General features: G+C 50.6%; 2 protein-coding genes and 1 pseudogene across 4 annotated transcripts; all 3 read left to right on the forward strand.

Moving 5' to 3' along the window:
* Window positions 1–217: 217 nt before the first annotated feature.
* TREML2 (triggering receptor expressed on myeloid cells like 2) lies at window positions 218–9,182 on the forward strand. Its single transcript, XM_041726095.1, has 5 exons — window positions 218–410; window positions 2,643–2,963; window positions 6,319–6,736; window positions 7,805–7,911; window positions 8,225–9,182. Exons 1-5 carry the CDS (start codon window positions 356–358, stop codon window positions 8,302–8,304), a joined length of 981 nt encoding a protein of 326 aa, XP_041582029.1. The 5' UTR covers window positions 218–355; the 3' UTR covers window positions 8,305–9,182.
* An 88-nt stretch (window positions 9,183–9,270) lies between these two features.
* LOC121473568 (transmembrane domain-containing protein TMIGD3-like) lies at window positions 9,271–21,813 on the forward strand. Of its 3 annotated transcripts, XM_041726077.1 has the most exons (7): window positions 9,271–9,624; window positions 11,830–12,039; window positions 12,406–12,738; window positions 14,148–14,223; window positions 15,543–15,661; window positions 17,316–17,425; window positions 18,306–21,813. In XM_041726077.1, the coding sequence occupies exons 1-7, from the start codon at window positions 9,594–9,596 to the stop codon at window positions 18,528–18,530; spliced, it is 1,104 nt and encodes a 367-aa protein (XP_041582011.1). In that variant the 5' UTR covers window positions 9,271–9,593; the 3' UTR covers window positions 18,531–21,813. The 3 variants fall into 3 exon arrangements, with proteins under 3 accessions (XP_041582011.1, XP_041582002.1, XP_041582017.1); XM_041726068.1 differs by lacking the exon at window positions 9,271–9,624 and having other exon boundaries at window positions 11,684–12,039; XM_041726083.1 differs by lacking the exon at window positions 9,271–9,624 and having other exon boundaries at window positions 11,898–12,191.
* LOC121486806 lies at window positions 19,693–21,813 on the forward strand (annotated as a pseudogene).
* Window positions 21,814–26,827: the final 5,014 nt, after the last annotated feature.

The raw sequence follows: 26,827 nt of genomic DNA on the forward strand, positions 1-26,827 counted from the left end.
AGAGGTTTGGAGAAGGTGGGGAGTCTTCTACCCCGAGAGCCCTCCTCGGGCTGGGGGTGGGGTGCGGGGGCAGGCTGGGTGGAGCAGCCACACCTGCCCGAAGTTTCGGGGAAGAGGGCGTAAACAGCAGCGAGCGCCGCCCTCCTCCGCAGGCTCCGCGGGCCCTGCGGTCTGCCGATCGTAGTAGGTCCCACAACTTCCTCACTTCCCTAAATGGGCAACTGCACTTTCAGAACGCCAGGTCCTTCCCTGGCAGACCCAAGTGGCACGTCCTGCATTGGCGTGGGGCCCAGACCCTGGATGCGGGTGGCCTGGCCCCCTGCTGGCCTGTGACCGTCCCCAACTGGATGGAGCCATGGCTCCCATGTTCCTGCTACTGCTGCTGCTGTGGCTCCAGAGCCATGTCTCAGGTGAGAGGGCAGGGGAGCTGGCTCAGGGGGTAGGGAATGGCCCTTTTTCTGGAGTCTCCCTCCAGGCTTTTCCTTGCCCAGTAATCTTGTTTCATGCTTTGTGGGGTTGGAAGAGGGGTCAGAGGGCTGACCTAGTGGCTTCTAACCAGAGAACAGTAAGAAGATTGCATCCCACTATCTGGCCCCAGGTAAAGCTAATACAGGACTCACAAAATAAGATAAAGCTCTGGACCCTCTCTGGTTGGGCCCCTTCATCTGCCAGGCTTCCTTAGGACCCCTGACCATGGACACTCACGCAAAAAGCCTCATTCCCTTGTCGAGAAAGCCCTCTTTGGTTCTTATAAGAATCATTGCATCACGTGTGTGTATGTTTTAACTGGTTGAGTTGCTTGTGCCACTACCCCCTGTCCCCATCCCCCTGTCCTGAGGGGAAACAATCCTTGAAGGCCCCTCACCCACCCCATAGCTACTAAATGCTCCTTGAGGGAGCCTCACCCAATCCTGCCTCCCTTACTGCAATGGTTACCAAGTTACCATTTCCTGTTCAGTTCTGGCTACTGCCTCTGAGAAGGGTGGAAGGTGAGCACAAATGAACACAATACCCAGGAGACCCTTTCCTGGGGCACCCCACCCCTGCACTTCCCCTAGAGAGGCTCCTCCCTCTGCCAGGGCAGAAGTGTGTCTCCTGTGTAGAGCAATCCAGGGGTCCCCCAAGCCTCCGACTCACCAAATAACTGAGTTGGATCATTGTATTTGGTTTGTGCGGGACAAAGGGATGCTCAGAGAGGGTGCTATCTTACCCCGAGCCTCAGCTGTAGTGCAGCTGGGTTGGAAGCAGGCAGATGTCTCCTCTCAAGTGCAGGGTTCTTGGCTATCAGAGCTCTGGGCTCAGCTGGAGAAGTCTGAAGGAACCTGCATTTGAGGCAGGAAGCACGTGGAGCACCAGCTACATTTCAGACACTGTCCTGGGACACATTTCCCACAGCCTGAGACAGATGAAGAAACAGAGACTTATGGGATCGACTCACACAGGTAGTTGATAGTAGAACCAGGGTTTTAACCCATAGTCACTTAGACTCCAAAATGTGTGCTCTCTACTCTGTACTGCTGGGAAGAAATTGTGTGTGTGTGTGTGTGTGTGTGTGTGTGTGTGTGTGTGTTTACAGCAGGCTCTGGGTGGTGTGAGAGGAATAAATGCTGAGCTTATGGTGGGCAGAGGAGTGGAGGGAGCCCATCATAACTTTGTCCCTCTTGCTGTCCCCTGAGTCCCCACCCCCACCCCTAGTTCTACTCTCTCCCTGCCAGGCTGTGGATTGTGAAATGCACGGACCACATCTTATTTCTAGGCATAGACTGTAACAGGTTGTGGATGAACAGTGAATAATTGTACAATTCTTTGGGTCTGTACCCCAATGGGAATTTAGATGTATGTTTGGGCATTTTTAATCTATGGGTTTTATGCAACTAGAATGTTTTCAAATGAAATAGCACCTAAAATGAACTATGACAAATTGCTATTTAAAAGATAACTATAATGAACTTATTTGTGAAATAAATAACTGCTCTTAATTTTTTCAAATATTGGATTTTCTTATCTATCAAAGTTGCTTGTGGTCTGGAATTTTATAACTTTGTGACTTCTGTTTGCATTTGTGTGTCTAGCTCACTGAAGACAAGACCTGGGTCTTTCCCATAAGACCCTGAAAATGGGGCTATTAGTTTCCCATTGGGCTAGAAAAATATCATGAAAAAAGGGGCTCTGTCTATTGGAGTTCCCTCAGTGTAAGGGCTGAGTTTCTTCCATTAGCCTAGGGAATCTCTGAGGGCTGTGCCTGAGTGTCTCTACCATCAGTCTGAGAGTTCCCTGAGGGCTAGTTCTATATCTTCATCCTAGAACTCCCCAAGGGCACAGGACTATTGTCTTCCTCCGTAATTTGGGAACTTCTAGAGGGCAGGGCTACTGTCTACTCCAATAGACTGAGAGCTCCCTGAGGGGGTAGCCTGTGTCTCCCCCGCCCCCTCAGACTGGGAATTAGCTTTTAGCAGGGCCTGTGCATGCCCTTTATTGGAAGGGGGGTGGATAGTTCTTTCAGAGTAGGGCTGTGTTTCTCCCTGAAGCTGTGAGATCCATGACAGCAGGGCAGTATCCACCTCCTCTCCCCTCACCTCAACCTTCAAGATGCCTCCTTCCCCTCTCTCACCAGACCTTGCTCACCAGTAGTATCTCCCCAGGTGCCCCTGCCGAGAACGTGTACACAAAAGTAAAGCGCTTTGAAGGGGAGACCTTGTCTGTGCAGTGTTCCTACAAGAGCCGCAAAAACCACGTGGAGGGCAGAGTATGGTGCAAAATCAGGAAGAAGAAGTGTGAGCCTGGATTCACCCGGGTCTGGGCGCAGGGGCCGCGCTACGTGCTACAGGATGACACCAAGGCCAAGGTGGTCAAGATCAGCATGGCAGCCCTCAGGCGCCAGGACTCTGGCCGCTACTGGTGCATGCGCAACAGCTCTGGGACCCTGTACCCAATGATGGGCTTCCAGCTGGAAGTGTCTCCAGGTAAGCAGGCCTGCCAGGGAACTGGGAGGGTAAGGGTGTCTTCCCTGCCCCATACTTCATTAGCAGCAGATATAGTAAGAAGAATAATCCATCAACAGGCATGTTGTGCTACAGGGTTTTCACAGTTCTTTTTTTATTTTTTTAAAGATTTTATTTATTTGTTTGTTTATTCATGAGAGACATACAGAGAGAGGCAGGTTCCCGACAGGGAGCCCGAAGCGGGACCTGATCCTAGGACCCCGGGATCACTACCTGAGCCAAAGGCAGACTCTCAACCACTGAACTACCCAGGCGCCATCCAGTTCTTTTATTGACATCTTCATGGGCATTACTGTCCATTTTACCAATGAAGAAAATGAGATCTAAAAAGATGAGAGATGATAGGCTGTCATACATCATCAGACAAATAATTGTAGATAACAATAAATGTTCTTAAAATCAGACAGTGTGACAAATTAGAAAGTAACTCTACTTTCTAGTGGTGGAGGGAGCTATTAAAGCACCAGAGACCTGAGAGGACCTCTCTGAGCAGATGACATCAAGCAGAGCCCATTTGAGGAGAGGTCGGTCTCTAGTCCTGTTGAAATGTGAGTGCTTCGGAGGGTATTCTAGGTGGGGAGAACTGCATGTGCAAAGGCTCTGAGGTGAGAAAGGGCTGGGCCTGTATAAGGCACGCCTGTGTGGCTACTCCATATTGAGTGTGGGGCAGAGTGGCAAGAGATGAGGTTGGAGAGTCAAACAGCAGCCCCAAAGTCTATGATGTGGAGTTTGAGTTTTATTCTAAGTACAATAGGAAGCTATTGGAGAGTTTACAGGGGTGTGTTGTGGTTTGCCTCTAAGATTATAATGGTTGCTCTGTGGAGGATGGATGGCGGAAGAGTAAGAGATGGACAGAGAGACTACTGTCCACATTCTGGCTGAGAATGACAATGTCTTGGAGTAGGACATGGCCTCTGGAGGTGGAAAGAAGTGGAGGGGTTCCAACCTATGATGTTTGGGCTTCCTGCCCACCCTGTACACTTTGTAGGTAAGACAAGAGGGGAGCAAAAGGGAGAAATCAAGAGTGACTCTGAGGTTTTCTATTCCATCAGCAAGGGGCCTGATAGTATCATTTATTGGGTCAGGTGACTCTGAGGAAGAGCTAGTTTGGAGGAGAAAAGCCAAGAGCTGTATTTTGTCATGTTGAGTTTAAGACACCTCTTAGAACCCCAAGTGGGCAAAAGGGGCAGGCAGTGGATATATCAGCTTGGAGCTCAGGTGAGAGGTCAGAGCTGGGGATATATTTGGAAGTATCTCTGTGAAGAGAGTTGAAAGTCTAGGGGATTCGAGAAATCTATATAGACAGAAAACAGATTCATTGTTGCTTAGGGCTAGGGCAAGGAAGGGGAAGGTAGAAGGTAATAGCTAAAGGGTAGGGGTTTCTTTTGGAGATGATACAAATATTTTAAAGTTGACTGTGGTGGTGGTTGCATGACTGTGAATATACTAAAAGCCATTGAACTTATTGCTACAAATGGGTGTGGTATATAGAATGTGAATAATATCTCACTAAAGCTGTTAATAAGAAAAATCAAGGGGATGTAAAAGTTCTCCCTTGAGTGTAGAAAAAGAGAGAAGGGCCAAGCCCTGAGGCCCTCCCACCAGCAAGAGAACCTGAAAAAAGCAGCCAATGATGATGACATTCCTTACGCACCTGACCCACCTGCATCCCCGTCTTCTGTTGTGACTGAGTGAGGGCAACTGCTATCTCTAAGACATGGGGCCAAATCTCAGTCCCCCTTTCCACTTCTGCTTCAGATCCAGGGAATAGTTAAAAACAAGCGTATTAAAGTCTTAATTTGCAGGAAACATGAAATGGTTTCATTTTCTTTTTGCATATCTCCCCCCACACCCAATCTACCTTTTAAAGACCATTTGAGGAGATTCCAACTTTGCAGACCTATTCAATTATTAGGATAATTGAAATTATTAGGAAATAATAAACAAAAATCCTCAGCCCATTTAAAACCTCGAATCTTCTAGCAATATATGTTCTTCTACTCCTTTAAAAAAAAAAGATTTTATTTATTTATTCATGAGAGATGCAGAGAGAGAGGCAGAGACATAGGCAGAGGGAGAAGCAGGCTCCTTACGGGGAACCTGATGCAGAACTCAATCTCAGGACCCTGGGATCATGCCCTGAGCCAAAGGCAGATGTTTAACTTCTGAGTCAACCAGGTGCCCCACTTCTTCTACTCCTTCTTGAAGACCACATGTTATGGCCCAAGCCACCAGAGTGAGGAAGAGGGTAGCCTTGGCCTAACTCCCTCTCCTTCATCTCAGCAGGTGGGAAAGTGGGGTTCTTCTCAGCTACTTCTCCCTGCCTTCTTCTCCCAACGCCCTGGAGTACCAAAGCAAGAATGAAGGAAGGGAGGTCGTTGTGTGACTTCACTGCGCTCCCACCCCATAGTAGTCCTTTCTCTGTTCGGCTCTTTTCTACCCAGCCGTTTGTGAGGTGGGTGTCCAAATGTTGCTCTCCCAAGGCACCTTCATGTGAGTTCTCTGAAGGGTCTTTGGGGTCTCCCCACTGCTGAGTAGGATGATGTGGGAGATCTGGCTCAGGGTCAGCCTCTTCCCCTTTCCCTACTCTCACCAATGCTGCTCATTCTGGGTTCCCTTGCCCAGAAAGATGGGCACTTTCCATGGTGGCCATTTGGCTCTCAGGAATGTGCCTTTGCCATGCACAGTCATGGGATGAGGCCTCCCGTGTCAGCCTTCCCTCTTCCTCAAGGACTCTCTCCCATCTCTTGTTTTCTATGGAGACAGACTCCACCACACTGCTCCACAAGGGACCACATGCTTCCTATAGCTCCCTACTCCTCCACCATCCAAATGCCAGCCTCCTAGAAAATGGGAGGTAGAAGGCTGAGAGGATGGATGAGGGGAGCAGGTGTCCCTTCATAAGCTCCTAAGGAGGGCATCTGACCCTGCTGCTGGAGGCATTCTTTGGAACATGGGCCATCAAGGCTTCCTTGCCCTCATTTCTGGACCCTAGTCACCAATTATGGAGCTCTTAGAAAAGTCTCTGTTCAACATCATAGTGAAGAAATCTCTTTGGCCCCCTGGAATGAGGAGGGTCTGGAAGCAATGAGAGAGATGGGCATGGGGAGGGGAGAGGCCTGACAGGGCAGGCTAAAGAAACTGTGAGAGACTCTTCCTTCTTTACTGTGTCCACTTCTTCTCCCCAACAAACATACATCTGGTCACATAGCAGAGCAGAATCCTGGGTCCAAGGTCAATGAGGGGAGACGAAGATCTGCTTCTATCGGCGAGGCCTCTGACTCAGGCTAACGTTTCTCCCTTTCTGGCCCCTTAGCCTCTACCACCAAGAGAAGCACTCCTCTTGCACATCTGGCCAGTATCCTCAAGAGTGGAATTGTTGTCACATCGGGCCCAACCCCTACCTCAGGCCCTGATGCCCCATTCACCACCAGCATGACAATGTTCACACCTGATCTCCTCACCTTGACCAGACTCGTGTCCCCCACTGCCTCAGAGTCCATCAGACTGACCTCCGTGACAGACTACAGCTTCACCAGCACTGGCCCTTCTACCATGGGGCCCAGGAGGACCCTGGGGTCCCAGACAGTGACTGTGTCTTCCAGCGATGCCAGAGCCTCCTCTGCTGGCCCGGCATCCATATCCACCAGGGCTGGGCACCTGCGCACCGGATCACCCACCACAGAAGTGTGCCACACCAGTGGGGCTCTCCTCAACAAGTTATCCCCTATCAGGTACCTGTGTTTTCTGGGCTTGGAGGACATTTGAACAGATACAGCAACAGTTCTTGGTGCCTGAACAGACCTCAAGGTGCAAGCAAATGTTATTGCAGACCTTTCCTTTTCAGGAAGTCGGTCTGGTGTGCTGCTGAATGAGAGCTGGGTGGGAGGCCAGAAGCCAGGATGGAGATGTGACATAAAGGATGCCAGGGGGAAGTGAGGGTTGGGAACGGGTCAGCGTAAGAGTCTGGATGGAGAGGAGAAGGTAGGGGCAGGATAAGGATGTGGCTTGGGGGTAGGAAGTGGGAAATGGGAGATTCTTTAATTTGGGCTCCCCTAGAAGCAGCTTCTAGGACCAAGAGTGTGGAAAGAGCATCGGGAAGTGAGACAGGGAAGCAGCTGGGAGAGAACCTAATCAAGCTGGCCACCGCTGTGAGCAGCGGAGCTCAAGTGCAGGGGAGGCTCTCGGGCCCAGCATCAGACGACCACCTGAAGGGCAAGGAAGCTGGGGTATTAATACACTGACTCCTACACCGACACTACTCCTATTGGTCATCAGTGGAGGGCTGCCTGCCATGGGTGGCAAAGAGGGACCTAATAAAAGGAGAAAGTCTTCAGGCTGAAAATATAAATGGAAGTGCCAAGGGCCGGCGCACATGAAGTGCTACAGGCAAGGGGATACAGGCCATGCACCTGCCGCATCTGCTTCAGGGGATGAAGGAGGGAAGGGCCACGGGGAGAGGCTCTCACTATGAGAAGAACAAGACTCTCAATCTTTTCCGTCACAAATGGGGTCCCTTAGAGTCCTTGTCCTCAGGGATGTTCAGGTTTGTGGGAACAATGGAGGACAGGCGCTAAAGTGGAGAGATGCTCACCTCCACCTGGGACTTCTTCCCCTGACCTCTGAACCCGTCACTTCCTCCTGCCATAGCTGGCTCCCCAAGGAAGGGAGCCAATCATTCCCACCAGGGCCATCAGATTTTCTCTCAGTCTGGCTCCTCTCACATGGCATGCAGAAAAACATGGGTCCAGGTGGGGGCAACTGGGTGCTCACCTCCTCCCCACTCTGTCCCGTCCCCTCAGGCACCAGGATTCACATCCCACTGTGTACCTGGGGATACTGATCTTCCTCCTAGTGTCTGTGATGTTGATCGTGGTCTATGGGTTCTGGAAGAAGAGACACATGGGAAGTGAGTACAGCCCACCCTCCCAGCCTCCTGAGGGCAGAGCACTGGGGCTTGACACACTTTCCAAAGGGTCTGGGTGCACTCCGACCCCAGGTGGTGTGTCCTTACCTGCGTCCAGCCAGAAGGACTACTTGGCATCCAGGTGAGGGAGGAGGGTGGGCAGGCTGGAGCGGCGTGGCATGACCCCTCTGGGGCTGAACTAGCAGGAAGCAGAGGGCAGAACCGAAAGAGGGGATAGACTGGCCCAGGAGCATGGGGGGCAGGGAGAAGAGAGCTGGAGCCCTGTCCCTTTTCATCTCTCTCCTTGTTCTCACAGGCTACAGGGTGTGCAATGATCCCACTAGACCCTGGAGGGACCCACTTGGAAGACCAGAGCCTCCGTGGAAGCCTGTGTGATCTGAGGCCACTTAACTGTGGAGTAGGGGAACTCTTCCTGGAGGGGCCTTTGGAGGCCAGAGGAGGATGGAGCTGGGAACCTGTCTGAACTAGAGCCAGGCTGGGGGCTGAGGACTTGCTCAAGGCCGGACTCAGGCCTCCCCAGAACGAGAGGCTGCTCTTCACCTGCTCAGTCCCCCTGGGCTGCCGAGAACCTGGGACGGAAGCCCCAGGGGAAGCCACCAAGGGGATTCTGCTCAGAGCCACAGAGTCCTGGGTCCCAGCTGGTGGCAGAGAAGCCCTGACTGTGCTGTACCCAGACAGGGAGCTCACGGCCCGTGGGCCTCAGGACCCCTTGCAATGGAGCAGAGGAAAGTGGACTGGTGGACAGCTGCCCTCTCCCCATCTGGAACCCTGTGTCCTCAGCAACCCTCTGCTCCCTCAAGCTTCCCCATGTGCTTGGGGGGAAAAAAGCCCCAGAGGCAGCCAGTGTTTCAAAGGCCTTGCCCTGGAGAAGAAGGAATAGCAACTTGATGCTGGAGGTCCATGGGGTGTTGGCAGCTGAGGACCCCAGAGTGGTCCAAGTCCCCCACGCTCGGGGCTATGCGTCCCCTGATGGGCCTCTGGAGGTGCCCTGCCCTGACCTCAGCTGTCGGTCCCTCAAGTCCTGGGAGCCAGCGGAGCCCAGCCTCCCACTGCTGCCACCTGCTGGCTGACCCTTCAGGGAAAGCTTGCGACCAGGCTGCCCAGAGCCCTTGGCTGCAGGACCAGCCTGTCCCGACTGGCATGCAGAGGCTGCACTCAGAACTGTCTCCCCTGGATCCCAACTCCAGACCTGAGCTCCCCCACAGGAGACTGAGGGCCCTCCAGAGTCCACCGCAGGGGAGGCCACTGCTCAGAGAAAGAGTAGATCACCTACCTTCCCCTGGGGACTCATTGTCCCCTGGGAAGAGAGGAGTTACTTGTGACACAGCAAGGACAGCTTGGAGCAGAGTACAGTCTGGAGGGATGCCTTGGTGGGGGCAGGGCCAGGGTGGGAGTGGGGTGGTCCAATGGCAGAAGGAGCCTGGCCTCTGCTTCACTGGCTCCTGGCTCAGAATCGGCCTCTTCTATAGTGAGGACTGAAGAATACAGACTGGATTCGTCCTCTAGAGCAGGGGCTCCAGTAGCCTAGGGCAACTGGAATAAGCACCTAGGGATCGTGACATCTCCACTCTCCACCCAGGGGCAGGGACCTCTCACATGGGAAGAGCATTCTCATAGTCAAGAGAATGACGCAGCTGGAGCTTTGATGGGTAGCTGCCCCCAGAATGGATGTAGCGAGAGAGGAAGAGGCAGGAGGTAATCCTGGGGGACAGCAGGGAGGAGGCACCTTTTTCCTCCGTCCAGGAGAGGGCACCAGAGGACACTCAGACTGAGGAACTGACAAGCCTTGTGCCAACACACACACACACACACACACACACACACACACACACACACAGAGTGATAGCCATCCTCCCTATCGGGAGGGTGTGGCCACGACCTTGGTGTGTAACCAGGAGGGGGCTGAATTTCCCCAGGGGAATAAAGCTCCCCAAGACACCCCCCCCAGATCCTACAACAGCACACTGACAGCCCTTCCTCATCTGAGAACAGGATGTCTTGTGGGAGAGCGGCAGAGGGCTCAGGACGGGGACCCAGCGAGGCCACCTGTCCCTGCGTGACCCTGAGCCAGTCACTAGCCCTCGGGTCTCATCTTCCTCTCTTGTAAAAGGCGAACACTAACTCCTACCTCTCAAGACTGCTTTCAGGATAAAATGACGTGACACAAACCTCCCACAACTGAGTAAATGCCTCGTGATTGCTGGTCCTCCGGCTCCAGCCCTAGGACGCATTGTCCACATTGAAGGCCTTTGGAACCTATGTCTCTGCTTTGCTCTCAATTGGAAGGGGCTAGGGAGGGCAGCGGGGCACCCACCCAGGCCCCAGGTGCTGGGTGCTGGACCTGGGCAGCCAACACACCCTGTTGTTGGGTGTGCCCTGATGCCAGGCAGGGAAGCTGTTAGGGGACCTACCATCCCTGTTTGCCCAGGATGAGGGGCTCCTGGAGCGCAGTGAGCCTGCATGAGGTGCCCACCCACGGAGCCTGCTCCGACGTGAGCTCCACAGCGAGGACGCAGGGCGCCCACACCCCCTGCCCCAGCTCTCCAACTCTGATGGCCTGGGTGGCATCTTGGGACCTCCAGTGCTCTGGGACATTTCCCTGAAAGCCCCAGCCTCTCGTTTTCTCCTTCTTATTCTTCCTCCTCTCCCTGGAGCCTCAGGGATCTCCAACCGATCCAGGATCTCCAACCGATCCAGGGCTGGGAGGGGCAGGGCAGGTGGGGGTGTCACACGGGCCAGGGCTGCTGCTGCCTTTACCCGGGAAGGCGAGGCGACAAAGCTTCCTGAGCAGTTGGCTGTGGGAAGGACAAGGACGGGCCACACCTGCGAAGGGCTTCCTTCTGTGACCAAGGGCAAGGACACATAAAACCCAGCACGGAGGGATGTTTGCTCTGCAGAGCGTGGCAGACAGATGTGTCACCCTGGGACACAAGCCTTAGGATGGCATTCTCCCAGATGGCTGCAGGAGGGTTTTCCCTCAGCATCAAGCTCAGTTGGTGGCTGCTGCCTCTCAGGCAGATGGACTGCTTGCCCCAGTGCTGGGAGTAGTGAGGGTCTCTGGGGGCTGCCACAGCTGCAGAGAGCCAGTCTCCTCCCAGGGAGCCCCCCTTCCCCCACCCTCCGCTGACTGGCTGCCACAGGATCTGAAGCCCCAACACCTCTTGCCATGCTGGAGAGCATCCTGTCCTCAGAACTCTGCACACCCTGGTCTGAGCTTCCTGTCACCCTGTCCTGCTTCCTGTCCTTCTTCCCCCAGCTCGGTCCCCAAGCACTTTTGGCCTCCTGTGCAAATCTCCCCCTGAGAGTCTGCGCCCCACCCACCTGACCTGCCACACTGCATTTTTACAGGATTTTCTCCTTTCTTGGTTGTGAAACAACCTGCGGGATAGTTTTTCTGTAGTTCTTCTAATGGCAGTTATCCCTTAAAGTGTGCTTGATTACTGTGATCTCTCTAACAAATGCTTATGGAGGGATTGTGGCAGGCTGGCAGCTGGAGATGTGGAGTGACATCAAGACCCCCTCAGCCTCCTGTCCTTGTCTTTCTGCATCTCCCTTATCCCCTGCCTCCCACCCCCATGCCCCCAGCTTCACTCTCTCCCACCCTTGCCAGGGGCATTCTCTGCACCTCCATTCCTGGAAATGACTCTCCGTCTCCTTTCTCCTCTGCCCCTCCAGCCCCCATAGTGCTCCCTGGCTCCCTGGCAGGCCTGAGCAGGAAGTCTTGGACCTCTGGGCACCTCCAAAGGGTCCCCTAACTCTGTCACTCACCTTCAGTGGAGGCTGTTTACTGGGGTAGAGAGGAGGTAGTTGGGGCCAGGGGGAAGTGGTAGGATAAAGAGGAGAAAGAGAAAGCAGAAATGAGTTCTGATTTCACCAGAGTTTCTTCCTGGGCTTTCACAGCTTTCTACACCCTGACCCCAGTACGACAAGGAGGAGGAGGCTGGACAAGAGAACCAGCAGCAGCTGAGTCCCCTGGAGCCTCAGCTCTGAAAGCCGACTGGGCCACGAGTAGCACCTGCAGAGGGAGGGTCCTGCCTACAAGGCCAAGGCCTCCCCGAGCCCCACTGGAGGACTTTGCCATCCTCAGCTCTTCTTCCCTGACAAGCCAGGGTAGTTGTGCTGAATACTCAACCCTGTGCCCCAGCCCTGGCTCCCTGTCCTCAGGTCTTCCCTGCTAACTCTGCCACGCTCAAGAAGAGGGCCCATGGCCAGGGAGGCCACACGTCTGCTGCCACCAGTCCTGCTGGTGCTTCTGGCCTCAGGTGATGGGGAGGGCAGAGGGAGGGAATAGGGCAAGAGGAGGGGGAGATGGTCTGGTGAGGAGAGCATGAAGGAGGCATGCAGAGGGCAGGTCAGGAGCAGGGTGGCACTATGGCCAGAGGCTGGGTCTTGGGCACATTCCGAGGAAGGTGGCACCCACCTGCCAGCCCCACAGGGGTAGAGAAATTGCTCCCTGACATGAGAGTGTATTTTCAGGTTCCTGGGAACAGAAGCCAGAGTTGCTGCGTAAACTGGAAGGGGAGACAATCTCTGTGAAGTGCCTGTACCAGTCCTGGCAAGACTCAAAAACAGTGAAAGCTTGGTGCAGGCAGGTATCAGCACATACTTGTACTGTGCTAGCCACCTACCCCATGATCCAGGGGATGCCGTGGAAGCCCCGAAACTCCATTCAGGATGGGGTCAGATTGGGCTTCTTCATTGTCACCATGACCAAGCTCAAGGTAGAAGACTCTGGATTTTACTCCTGTGGAATCTACAGATCCTCTGAGATCCTTACTTACAGAAACATCCATCTTGTGGTGTCTCCAGGTGAGTTCTTCCCCTTCTCTGTGTGGTTCTCGGCCATCCTGAATCACAAGATGTTGGAGCTAGAAAGGATTCTTATGTAATTTTATTCAGGGCTCTCACAGCCCAAACCGGCACCCCTTGCCCAAGTCACTGCTGGTTAAGGGCAGATCCAGCACAAGAACTCAGACCTCTGCCTCACTTCGTTCTTCCTTTAGCATAGTATGCATTTCTCTGAACATTCTTATTGCTACTAACAAAACTCATCTGTTGATTTGTAATGACTATAAAGCCACCTCAGGTTTGAACAAGACTGGCTGTACTGGGCCATCCCAGGGCATCCAGACTCCTGACCCTAACCCCCTAAGCTTCTCTCAAAGGGCTGTGCTTGAGTGGAAGGTAACTGGTTGGGTTAAGAAATGTGAACAGACAGGAGACAGCCAGCTGGTGAGGCAGACACAGACTTTGGGGGTGAGCCTGGGAGGTGTAGCGGCCAAGGGCTCAGAGAGCCCAGGTCCTCTCCCTGGACCTACCCCTTAGAGTCGAGAGACCTTAAGGCTCAGATGGGAAGCTGGGCTCTACTCCTGAATGAAGCTCCGGGTGTTTTTTTCCTGAAAACCTCAGAGTTGCAAAGCTCTCTCCTCCCTGTGTTTCCCTGTGATGGTTAGAGCTTGAACGGCATCTTCCCAGACCCCTGTCCTGCTGCCAAGCCTGCTCAGCCATTTGGTGAGCTGAGCGCCTGGAGGACCCTGGTTGCTTGGTCAGTCACCACACAAGCCATGGCTCACTGTCCACTCCATGTATGGCAGGGGCTGCACTCTGTAAGGGGAATCAAAGACCTCGATACCCTATCCTGTGCTGGAGGAGCCCACAGAGCCTCCCCCCATTCCACCTCCGTTTGCATCCAAGGCAGACACATAAGGGAAGGGTTAGGAGCAGATGGCAGGTGGCGTAATGAAAGCACATTAGATGGCAGCCCAGTGAAGGGAGGGACCAGTTGCTGGAGAAAGCAGTTGTATGGATTCTCCTGGAGAACTCTCCAGAAGAAGTGAAACCACTTAGGCCTTATGAGTGAGCAGGAATTTATCCAGAAGAGACAAAAGTGGGCGGAAGTGGAAGGGAAGCATTGTATGTTGAGAGTGCATGACATGGTCAAGAACAATGAAAATAGAAAAGACTATAGAAATATGTCCAATATGCAAGTGACAGTGTGAGTCTAATGTAAAGCCTCTTGCACTGGAGCACTTCACTGTGAGGAAAATTCATTCATATGCAGGGCATGTGGTGCTTCTCAGAGTCCTCACTTGGCCCAGGGCCCTCCGTGGGCTCCTACTCCCCAGGGCCCCTACTTCCCAGGGCCAAGGGCTAGATTGGGGAGCCTGGAATGTGGGGCAAACACATGGAGTCCTCTCCTCACTGTCAGTCTCTTACAGCTTCAGCCCTGCCCATCACCTGGAGCTCCGGGAGGACCACAGCCTGGACCTTTGCCCCCAGCCCTGTCATGGACAGGTACTGTGACCTCCCTCCTCGTCTTCTCCACCCTCCACTTTTTCCCACCTATGACCAACTGTGCTGAACACCTCCAGCTACCTCAGCCCCACAGCTGTCTGGTTCTGAGGGGCTGAGATGGGAGTTACATGGTTCACTTTAGGTCACTTTGCCTCTTTAAACCTCAGTTTTCTCACCTGCAGAATGGGGTCAATGACATCCTCACCTTACAGCAGGGTTGCTCACCTTTGGCACTATTGACATTTGTTGTGAGTGGTGTCCTGTGCACTGTAGAGTATTTGGCAGCATCCCTGACCCCTACCCATTAGAGAGCAAGAGTGCAGACCTCCCCCAGACCACCCAGTTGTGACAACCAAACCAAAATATGTCCAGACGTTGCCAAGTTTGCCTCGGAGGAGGACATAAGCACCCCCAGTTGGGAACCACCATTATACAGAGTGTCTGTGAGGATGAAGTGGGATTGGGTCTGGCCCAGTGCCAGGCACGTGACCAGGGCTGCCTCATTTGCCTCACTCTTCTCTTGGCCTTCCTTCATCCCAAATTCCAGGGGAAAGCTGCACTCTGTAGTTACTACAACCCATAGCCTGATTTCTTCTCTACCCTTGCCTGATGGCTTCCAGGCCGTAGCCCCTGGGACTGACCCCACAGTTGTTTTGCTTCTGGCCTCCATCCTCCCCTGTCTTCTCCCCACCCATCATCACTGCAGTGGGAGCCCAGGGCTCTCACAACCCTGGTTCCTTGCTTCAAGGCTTTGTAACCCAGAAACTAGATGGTTCTGAGAGGTGTCCCTACAGGTGTGCCTCTGGAAATTAAAGTTCAACCTTTGACACTCTAAGCACCTTCCCTGGGAGCCTACCTTTGTGTTCTGTCTTTGACGTAAGAACAGGTCCTATTCAAATTTGTTTATGATGTGGCAGCGCGACTGGTCACAGGACACCAGTGTCCTGAGAGCTGGGGGCATCCCACAGGTAGGGGTGAGGAATCAGGACCAAGAAATAGTTAAAGGCAGGATGTGGGAGGGCTGGGTACAGATGCTGCAATAAGCACCCCGGGGGCAAGTTAGGAGACAGCAGCCAGAAAAAGAAAAGGAGCAAAGACAGCTGATGTGGTCAACAGTCCCGTTTCACAGAGGAGGAAACAAATCCAGATGTAGCTGGATATGCATGATCTAAGGGGCAGAACCTTTGAGCATGGGGCTGCCTCCTGGCCAGCTCAGCAGGAGAGTCTATCATGGCTGTATGGGTGGAGAGAGGGATGGCTTCTGGGCAGAAATTTGGCTCCCACTTTCCTCACCTGGCTGGTTGTCCCTTATTCCAAAGCCCCCAAAGCAACTGGCATCTCATCGTTCCCAGCTCCACGGTGGCTGTCCTGCTGCTGCTGGTGCTCACCTTCCTCATGATCCTGTACTTGAGGAAAGCCCGAAGAAGCTCCAGGAAAGGTAAACTCCAGGGCTGGCTCCGAGCAGACCCCCGAGGGCTTGGCCATGATGTCCTCATGCCCATGAGCCTGAAGAGAAGGCTTATCATACTAATTTTACCAGCAAGGAAACTAAGACCTGTGAAGTGAAGAGGTCAGGATCCCCTGGGTTCTCTTGCTTTGCCAGAGCAGCACATGGGATCATTCTCTTCAGAGGCTCAAAGGCCAGCTCCTTCCAAGCCTAAATGGCCGAAAACTGGGTATTCTAGCATCCATATGGGATATTATATTTTGCCATTGTCTTATAGTTAAGGATTTTTAAGCAAATTTATCTAAAAATCTTTCTGTCAACAGTATTGTTTTTTAGTGGTCACGATTGCTTTAAAATTTTGTCTTCCTAAAAGGACTTAAAGGACTTTTTAATTGTCCAAGTTGTAAGTTTTTAGCACTGATCACATGTAAAATCATCAGCATTTTGTGTAAGATTTATGAGATCAGTACCTTTTGATGATTCCTGCGTTGTTTTTCTTTTGTTGTTGTTGTTTGTGGTTTGTTTGGCACATATGTGCTGCGTATTTATTAACCATATAACCCAGTGATGTGTGTGTTGACAATATTGAAATGTGGAAATGAGTCAGTGTTATGTTGATCCTCATTGATTTTATTTTTAAAGCTATAAAAACCCTAAAGTAGTAATGGGTTGTAAAATTTTATACATGTATTTTTCAAAGTGTGTAAAGTCAATTTAATGGGTCACAATGCTATTTTCATTAAATGAAAGGAAAAAACAAATGTCACAATGTTTTGCACGTTGGAAGGATACTTTTTCATTGGACTTTAAGAGTGTGTGTGTATGTGTTGGGGGGGAGATAAAATATTTCTCATTGTGGTTCCTGGTCCAAAAATTTGAAAGATATTATAGATAACATCACCAGCAAGTAGATTATACTTTTGAAAAAAGATTTTATTGGGGCAGCCCCAGTGGCTCAGTGGTTTAGCACCACCTTCAGCCCAGGGCCTGATCCCTGGCATCTGGGATCGAGTCCCACATCAGGCTCCCCTGCGTGGAGCCTGCTTCTCCCTCTGACTGTGTCTCTGCCTCCCTCTCTCTTTCTGTCTCTCATGAATAAATAAATAAATAAATAAATAAGAAAAAAGATTTTATTTATCTATTTGAGAGAGAGAAAGAAAGAGAGAGAGAGAGAGAGAGAGAGAGAGAGCATGAGTGGGGAAGAGAGGGAGAAGCAGACTCCTCGATGAGCAGGGAGCCTGACTTGGGGCTCGATCCCAGGACCCTGAGATCATGACCAGAGCTGAAGATAGAAGCTTAGCTGACTGAGCCACCCAGACACCTCACAAATAGATTACACTTAAATGGATGTTTAAATTTGGGACTTTCAGTGACTGGAATTGATTCAGCTTACCAGTTTTATGCAAATTAGCCACATGACTCCAGTCTGATTTGCTCCTTGGCACTGATGTCAGATCCCTGGACACCCTTCTGTGCTGGCCACCAGCATACTCCCTGGGGCAGCGTGGAATTTCCACACTGAGCCCCAGCCCCTCTCCCACCAGGGTCCCCTCTGCCCAGCGGGAACCTTCAGCACTCCTGTCTTCCCAAGGTAACAGGACCTATGGAGAGGTCCCTGCCCCAAACTGGACTCTTTTCTTCACAGGTGAGGACAAATCCCACCACATCTACAACAACATCTCAGTCCAGAAGGAACAGACCACCGTGCATGGGAAGGATCCCTCATCAAGGCAGAGGCGATCTCAGCTTTCCTGGGTATCTTGTTTGTCAGCGTTGTTTTTTTCAGTTTCCCAGCTTGTGTTTACATTTAGTTTCTGTTCACTCTGGACCTGGGCTCACTCATGACTCCTCATGCTCCTGTTGCCTCATCTGCATGCACCCTTTGCCCCACATTTCCCAATTTAAATCCCTTAGGGAAAGAGAGAGAAGTTGACTGCCCTAGTTTTTGCTCTTAAAGCACTAGCTTAAGGGTCAGCTGTTAATGGGGGCAGGGAGCCCATTTCATGGCGTGGCTGCCACCAGTCCAGTCAGCTAGGGGAAAAGGGGTCACATGGTGGAAACATGGCTCCCTAGGTGCTCTGTCATCAGGAGCTGGGGAACAGGCCATTGCTGTTGGGTAAGTCTGTCTTGTCTAAAGAATGAAGATTCTTGAGATCACAGAATTGCAGGACTGGAAGGATCTAAAGTCATCTGGTTCAACTCTCTGTAATGCTGGGATCAACTCTGCAAGTGGCATCCCTACCAAATGCTCTTCTAGCTCAATGCTATTTGAACTTGAGTGTGCATGAAAATCACCTGGAAAACTTGTTCAAACTGAATTTCCTTGGCCCCAGCCCCAGAGACTGCTTTAACAGATCTTAGGAAAGCCTGATATTTTATCAAGCTTCCAGGTGATATCGATGCTATTGGTCCATGGATCACACCTGTGTCGTCTTCCATAGCCTACTCTTAAACTTCTTCAGTGATGGCGACTCTGCTGACTTTAGCCATTCTCAGAGGCTCTGCAGCATCCATACTCTGTTCCATGACTTATCTTTGTCTCTGTCCTCCATTCTGCTCTGGGCAGCCCCTAGGGGCCACTGACCACTCCCAGCTGTGATCTGTACAGTGAACACTTGTCTTCTTTGATTTCTAGGGCTCCAGTCAACATATGGGCTCTGAAGAGGACACTGGGGCCATCTGCTATGCCTCACTTACCCACCTGAACCACTTTGTGCCTGAGGACTCCATCTATGTCAACATCCAACTCAACCTGAAGCCCATACCTGACCCCCTTCTGACTGTGGAATATGCCGACATCCCTGGAGCCAGACCCCAGCCCTCCAAGTCAACTGCCCCAGACAGGGAGTTCAAGAGCTAAATACAGTCTTCACTGGGCAGTGAACACTTAGAAAATACCTGTGAGGCACAAGGCTGCTCCACCAGTGATGGGAGGACTTCAGTGTGGCAAAGATGGTCCAAAACCAGCAAAAGGTTACCCCCTTCCTACAAAGGAGATGAGGAAAAAGGAGGAAAGGACAGTCCTTATATTCCAGAGGGGAGAAGCTTTGAGTCTGAAGTCTGTGATGGGCAGACTCTGGGGCCTATAGAAGGGGTCTCTAGATACCTGCCCACTCCTCTCCCCAGGGTCCGGGAGGAGGGCCACTGGAGCAGAGATAAATTAGATAGGATTTGGACCCCAGGGCCTCCGAGTGACACAATCTTCTCCCCACTCTGTGATCCTCACTTCCTTCCTAAACAGGGGCTGTGAAATCCTGACCCACTGTGCAAGTTCCTCTTTGGTGACACTCCTCATGAAAGCCCCTCCCCAACTATCTCTCAGGGCTTCTAAGCCAGGCTAGAAAGTTCTATTTCTCCACCCCAGCTCCTCCTCTCCTTCCTGATCCCCTGATTTTGATTCTCACAAATGACCCTAACAAGATGTGGGCAGTGCTTGTCACTCAAGGGTTTTCCCTAGCCCTTGGCCTTGCCAGTCATGGTGAGGCATAGGAACTTCCTTCCCCATAGTGGCCCCAGCAGCTCCACCAGAACTGACCTGGGCTCCTCTGCCTTCCGTGGAAACTATCATCTATTCTGCAAGCTGCACCTCAAACAGAGCAGACTGAAGGCCACTTCCTGTTTTGCCCTAGTACACTTCCACAGGGCCCTTATAGGAGACAGGGCCCTTTTTTAAAAAAATTATGTGCCCCCAAGGAGTGACTCTGAACTGTGGGAACTCCAGGCCACAGGGATGGAGGGTAGGGTCCTGCCATGTCTTGGGAAAGATTGCTTGAATTGCTATTCATCACTTCTCAAGGGTGACATTTAAAGATCACCCAATCCAGCTGCTAGTGGGATGCCAGATCCCTTCTGCAAATCCCACTGAGTCATGCAGTGTCTGCCTCAATATCTCCAAGGGCAGGGAATTTATCGCCTCTTGCTCAAGCAGCTTGTCTGTGAATGTTTTTGTCATCAGCTTGCTATCAATCACAGTGAGATACCAGCTTTGCCTACAAGATGGGACCTGAGGGTCAGGCTGCTTCATGGCCAGAAAGGGAGAGGGGTTGGAGAAAAGAAGGGCAGGTGGTCTGAGGTCTGGCAGGCTGGGCTGTGAGGATGAGGTATTTCTCAAGGAAGAAGGTGAGGTAAGCACTTGTCACTTGTGACATTCCAGGTTCCCAGTGTTGAGGATGTGATTCTATCCCCAGTCTGTGGCTGCATGAGGACACCCAGGAACAACCTTGAGTTGAAGGAGGTGGAGAGCAGGATGCTCTGAGCATCACCTTACCTCCTGAGGTCTCTGTCCTGCCCTTCCAGCTCTCCAGACCTGACTGCTAGAGGCTGGGCAACCATTGTACCCTGACCTCCTACCCTACCCAGCCTTGCTTCAAGAGGGCCATTGGCACTGACCTATGGCCTCATTTGACCTCTGGTCCTCCATCATTCTAGGATCCTGACAGCGCCTCTTGGTCTATATTTTAGTCTACATACCCACTGAGGGAGACAATCTTCACCAATCATCTTCCCAACTCATGTTTCCTGGCTACAACACCATGAGCCATCCCAGGGGTCAGGTTACTCATGAGCTGTCCAAACCCAAAGGATCTACTCAGACTAGAGCACCTGGAGCTATAGTCATTACACAGTATGTACAGGGGTCTGTGGACTGCCAACCATTGCTCAGGGTTGGGGATACGGTGATTAAAGCTAGTAAGCCAACAGTTATGGAGTGCCTCTTATGGGCCTCATTCCTCTACATACACTAATGATGCAAACATCCCTATAAGGTAAGTACTCCCCATCACTTTAAAGATGAGGAAATTGAGGCACAGACAGGTTAAATAATTTCTCAAAGTCTTGACTCTTGAAAGAGGCTAAGTAATTGTTCCCCAAATTATTTCCTCCTGATAGCATAGCTAGGTGATTACAGTCTAGCGTTTCTTGATGAGTGACTGGGCTCTGGAAGTTGTAGTTTGCCTTCTCCAGGCCTGGCCCATAAAACCCCCTATGCAATCATCAGTGATCTCTCCCTTCTCTCATTTGCCACCCAGATGGCATGGTGTGATAAAAATTCTTAGTGTAAATTCTAAATCCTAGAATCCCAGTGCAGCTTCCAAAGGATTAAAAGTTTGGCTTGCCGGCTCGCTGCTGCGGTGCAGGGCCCTTTCCCCGGGCTCCGGCCCGGCTTCGGCTGCTGGCCTTGGGGCGGCTTCCAGCGGCTTCCGGCGGCCCCGGTGCTGGGTAGGGCCTGCCTGGGCCTGGACCACGCGCGCGGCCTGCACTGCAGGCAGGGCCTGGAGGAGCAGGCGGAGGGCGCGGCGGGTCAGGGACGCCCGGAGTCCGGCGAAGCAGATCATCCTGGCCCCAAGTTTGACATCGATATGCTGATTTCACTGCTGAGGCAAGAAAATGCAAGAGACATTTGTGTGATCAAGGTTCCTCCCGAATTGAAATATACAGATTGCTTTGTGATTGGTAGCGGAACCTCCACCCGACACTTGGATGCCATGGCCTACTACATTGTGAAAATGTACAAATACCTGCAAAGTAAAAGCGAGCCTCATGTTAAGATTGAAGGGAAAGACACTGATGACTGGCTCTGCATGGACTTCGGCAGCATGGTGATTCATTTGATGCTTCCAGAAACCAGAGAAACCTATGAATGAGAGAAATTATGGACCCTACATTCATATGATGACCAGTTAGCACAGATAGCACCCGAGACATTACCTGAAGACTTCATTCTTGGAATAGAAGAGGACACTTCTTCATCCTTGACTCCAGTGGAGTTCAAATGAGAATAAAATGATATGAACTACTTTAGTCATTATCAGATTTGGATTGAGTCACTTTTAAAAATATAGCTCTGATTGAGCTATATCAATCACCTGATTGGTCAGGTTGTTGTCAAAACAAGCCTCATCTATTGGCAATGGGCTAAATGAAATGTAGAAATTGTAGGTAAGTGAGCTCTCACAGCAAGAATCGGTACATTCAAACTAAAATTTTAATATATTGTTTGTATTCCTAAGATCCTAGCAGGATTCCCCAGAGTTAACACTGGCCCCTGTGCTCTGCTCAGTTTAATTTTGCCTAAGTGTAAATCTTATTCTGTAGAATGGGATAGCCTTAAAAAATAAATAAATAAAAGACAAAAAAAAAAAGTTTGGCTTGCCTTGCCTTTCCTAACTTCTACAGCCTCTTCTGCCTGAACTTCTTTCTCCTCAGAATCCCTACTGGATTTCTCAAAAGAAGTCCCTTCTCCCTCCTATTGTAGCAGTCATATGCATGGCAAATACACAAGCTAGACTTGGTGAGGATCTTGTCTTTCAAGGAGCTTCATTCAAGGAAACTCAGGCTGGCACCAAAAAAAGTAATCAAAACAATCTGAAACTTTACTCTGTCCTTCAAGGAAATGCATGAGTCCATATTTATCCTGCTGTCAAGAGCTGGCAGCTACCATTTGGCTCACACACTCCTACTTCCTCCCCACTCAGTCTCTCCTCCACCCAGGCTTTCTGGCTCTTTAATAGCTAGCCTACCCACTGGTGGTCACTAATGTCTTCACTGAAGGAGTTGTGTCTCCTCAGCCAAACATTCAGAAGTCACCAAGTAGGGCCTGCACTGGGGGTGGTGGGGGTCGGGGTGGGAGTGAGGATTTTCCATATCTCTTTGGTCTCTGCTGATTTAGGTCTTGTCTTCTAGGTCGAGATATTTGAGTTTGTGGGGATGGTTTGGTGATGTAGGGTGGGAAGGTGAGTAACAGCAGGTTCTGCTATGTGACTGGGACTGCAGAAGGAGGAGATTGCAAACTGAAGCTTACTGAAGCTAGTAAAGATCTAGATTTGCTTCCCAATGCTCCACAAAACATTAATGTTTTAAGAGACGGTGATAAGTGCCACGTGAAAATAATCCATGCTAGTAATATATTTTCTCTAAACATCTTAATGTAAGGAAAAGTGAGTTATGCTTCTCACAACTTGCAAGAGTTAATTCTTGGAAACTCTTTTAATATCCATTAATGGGGGGCATCTGGGTGGCTCAGTCAGTTGTGCCTCTGCCTTCAGCTCAGGTCATGATCCCGGGGTCTCCTGGAATCAGGACCCCCCCCCCCCGCATTGGGCTTCCTACTCATCAGGGACCCTGCTTCTCTCTCTCTCTCTCTGCCCCTCCTCCCTGCTCATGCTCACTCTTCGTGCTTTCTCTCTCTCTCTCTCTCTCTCAAATAAATAAATAAATCTCAAATTATATATATATTTAAAAATCCATTAATGGAAGAATGATTAAAGAAATTATGCTATATTTCACACCAAGGAATATTATGTAGACATCTGTCCATATGGAAAGATGTTCTGGATATATTAAATGAAAAATGCAACCCACAAAATAATATGTCTAGCATGAGCTCCTTTGTGTTTGCATCTCTGTGTGTGACCATAGCAAAAAGGCTAGATGAACAAACACCAAAATATCAGTAGCAACGATCTCTGGGGAATTGGTTAGCGGAATGGAGGAAAATTGTCAAATTATGCAGCAACTAATTTGTCTTTAGGACCGTTTTTGCTTTCTACTCTAATACAGGCACAAATGATAACTTCAGAGCTCCTGAAGAGTCTCAAAATTTAGAGTACTTTTAAGAGGTTTTCATGGTCAGATAATGTCAGGAAGGCCTGACCCAGCTGTACGTTGGTCTCAGGGTTTATTTCCTTGTTGATCTCTGATTGCCCAACATGCTCTGGGTATAGAGGGAAGGCCTTGTGACTTGGCTCAGGCCAGGGCATGATGGGGAAACAGTGACACCATGTGGGGTCCACTCAGTTCCTCTCTGGAGGAGCTGTTTTGTTTCTTTTCATTAGGCTGCAATTCTCCAATAATTCTCTTTTGTTTTTAAGGCATTATGTATACCCAGGAAGCAGTAGTTACAGACCAAGTTCCCTTCCAGGAATAGGTGGCATACACTAAAGGGTTCAATTGCTGATCATTTTAACACAGTTCCTACAGAGGAGTGGGACCACCAAAGGAGGGGTGATGCATCCAAAGACAAGGAGCTATTAACACACCAACTTGAAAGAGCAGGAGAGAGAACTGTGTCACTGGAGCCAAGCAAGAGCTGGAGCCTTGGAGGAGGAACCACCAATCAGAGTTGTGGCTACAGAAGAAAACAGTCACTGCCTGAGCCATGGCAGACATGGAGGGAGTAGGGGAAAGTAAATACCCCAACTTATTTCTCCTCTTAACTGCCAACCCCTTACCAGTAGCTCCCATTAGCTAGACCCAGCAGTAAGTCAGGGGGCCAGGAGCCAGGGTGATGGAGTCCAGAAGGACAGCCTTCCAGGGGCAGAGCAAGAATGAGCTGGGTTAACATGGGGAAGGGGTGGGCACAGGAGTAGAGGATGATCAAGGGTGTCAAAGGCAGCATAAAAGCCAGGCCAGGAGGACTAGGAGGGGGCCATTCATGACTTCTAGTGATCAGACTCAAATGAGCAGTTGAAGAGATAAATAACAAAGTTGTCCCTAAAAAGTAAAAAAGTAAAACATAAAAGAAGTGCATGATAATAAAAGGGCTAGAAGTGATGTGGGAGCAGAAACAACGGAGGGGTTTTCAGGATAGGTAAGACTGTGGCCAGGTAAACATGGAGGGAAATGTGGGGGTGGGGACCTGAGACACCAGAACAGAGAAAAGAGTTCCTGAGGATTATGCAGGAGAGGGAGACAGACAGACAGGATGCAGGGGAAGCGTCATCTTGAAAATGGAAAATGGCATTCAGAGATAGGGATAGGCGGGAAGAAGAAGGGAAGGTTTTAGAAAGAAATATATGGAAGAGGAGAGAAAATAATACTAGGCTTTTTTTAAAAGCACTTAGCATGCCCTAGCTTTAGATGCCCAGATACTAAACCCAGGCTGGAGAGTTTAGAACTCACCCAAGGCCACACAGCTAGTAAATAACAGAGATGGGACTAAGCACAGATTTGTAAGAAGCCAAAACCTTACTGACTAGCAGCTCTTCCAGTGATCACTCCCCTCAAACATGGCCTTCTACTCCCCCCTCTCTCTCTTCCCTAGGTATAAATCAAGACTGTCCTATGTGAGCATCCTCTCCATCTTTCAGACTTTCCATTATCCTCTCACCCTTGCTCAAACCACCTGAGTGGCAGGGAAGCACCAGGTTTCATTCAGCACCATGGCTAGAAGCAACACCTGGGCTGGGCCAGGTAGGAGGAACACCTGGCATGGGAACCGGCCTCTGAAAGCTGGAACGACTCAGACTCACTCAGGGTACACCATTGACCCAAACTGGAAAAGTAAGTGTGATTACTCCTCACTCTGCAGTTCTAGTTTCTGTCCCACCTGGCCTCCAGTCCCCACACTTTGCCTGAAAGTGCAGGCTAGGAAACCTCCCCAATCCTGGCCAGAGTCTGGACCCATCCCAATCCACCCATGTGGCAGGTGAGGTTCCCTGTGCTTCTGCCTTGGCCATGTGATCCATGTGAAGGCTTGTGCCAGGTGCAGTGCCTGAGGCCCTGCCTCCCAGCTCCTGTGTTCTCGTCCAGATCTTTCCTTTGGGCCTGCCATCCTGCAGCCCATCGGCTGCTGCCTGCATGTGACCTAAAGCAATCCCAGTACATGCACATGCGTGGGGACACACACCCTCACTCCCCGGGATGTGTCTCGTCCTGAAGAGGGGAGGCACTGGCCTTGGACTGGGCTTGAAATCCTCAATCGAGAAAATATGAGAAGTTAAGAATGGGATAATGGCCTCAGCTGGAAGTGTCAGAGAGGGACAGATGGTCTAAATACAAAGAATGGCAGGGGAAGGAAGGTCAAGGATGAGAAGGGTCAAAGGGGAGAGAGAAAGGTTATGGCAGGGGTTTGAATCCAGTAGGGTGAGAACAAGTAAAAACAGGACAGAACTGAAGAAGGAACTGGAAAAGAGAAATAGAAGTGGCTGCTTATCAGCAAGTGACATCTGTGGGCTCTGATGTCTGTAGTTGGTGGCTCTGGCCAAGGGTGTGGTGGACATCATCAATTACTCTCCCCAGCCCCCTTCTCAGGCAGGGCTGGGCAGGGGCTTTTCCAATTTGGGTCAATGTGTACCTTGAGTGAGTTTGAGTCATTACAGCTTTCAGAGACCAGTTCCCATGCCAGGTCTTCCTCCTACCTGGCCCAGCCCAGGTGTTGCTTCTAGCCATGGTGCTGACTGGAACCTGGTGCTTCCCTGCCACTCAGGTGGCTTGAGTAAGGGTGAGAGGATAATGGAAGGTCTGAAAGATGGAGAGGATGCTCACATAGGACAGTCTTGATTTATCCCTAGGGAAGAGAGGGGAGTACAAGGCCATGTTTGAGGGGAGTGATCACTGGAATAGCTGCTAGAAGGACTTCACTAGGGAACCTCCAGGAATTCTGAAAGGGATTGTCCAGCAGCTGTAAAGTCTCAGCTGAAGAGAGACATCAGGAGTGTTTCACATGCCCAGACATGCTTCTGGCCTGGGACTTCCCTGGCAATGGTTGCCATTATATCCAGGAACACTCGAGGCTCCGAGAGACCTGAGTTCTCTAGTGTAGTGACTAGCGCAAACGTGGTGGTTGAATGAATGCACACAGCAGCGAATGATGGGGTTCAGATGTAATGATAAAGGGAAAAAGATCTGTGCTCAAATTTGAGGGCAGGTATCTTTAAACACAGACTTAGCCCTGTGCATAGTAGTGGGGTGATGTCAAAATGTTCCTACACTCAGATATGAGGATCAGGAAATTGAACCACAAATTAGCACAACCTGAAAGATGAGAGCATTTGATATGCATGTGCTGTGAGGATTCAGTCAAGATTTCTTGATATCTGCCCTTTGCTATGAGGAATAAAAAGAGTCTTCCCTCAGGTAGGAAAGAAGTGTGAGGTAAAGGTCAGAATGGCACATAAACAGGCCAGAAAGTAAGATTCATGAGACTTCAGAATTCTGCTTTTGTCTAAGGTATAGAAAGCTAGAAACATTTAAGATAGTAGCTAAATCATACTTAGGTGTGGAAATACCTAGATGGAAATTTAATAAAATGTGCGCAAGATTCATATGCTGAAAACCACAAAGCACATTCATGAGAGAAACCATAGAAGAAATAAATAAATAAATAGCAAATTATGTCCATGGATTGGAAGACTCAATAGTGCAAAGATGCCTGGT

This window comes from Vulpes lagopus, chromosome 1 (genome assembly GCF_018345385.1).
Source record: "Vulpes lagopus strain Blue_001 chromosome 1, ASM1834538v1, whole genome shotgun sequence".
Taxonomy (NCBI): domain Eukaryota; kingdom Metazoa; phylum Chordata; class Mammalia; order Carnivora; family Canidae; genus Vulpes; species Vulpes lagopus.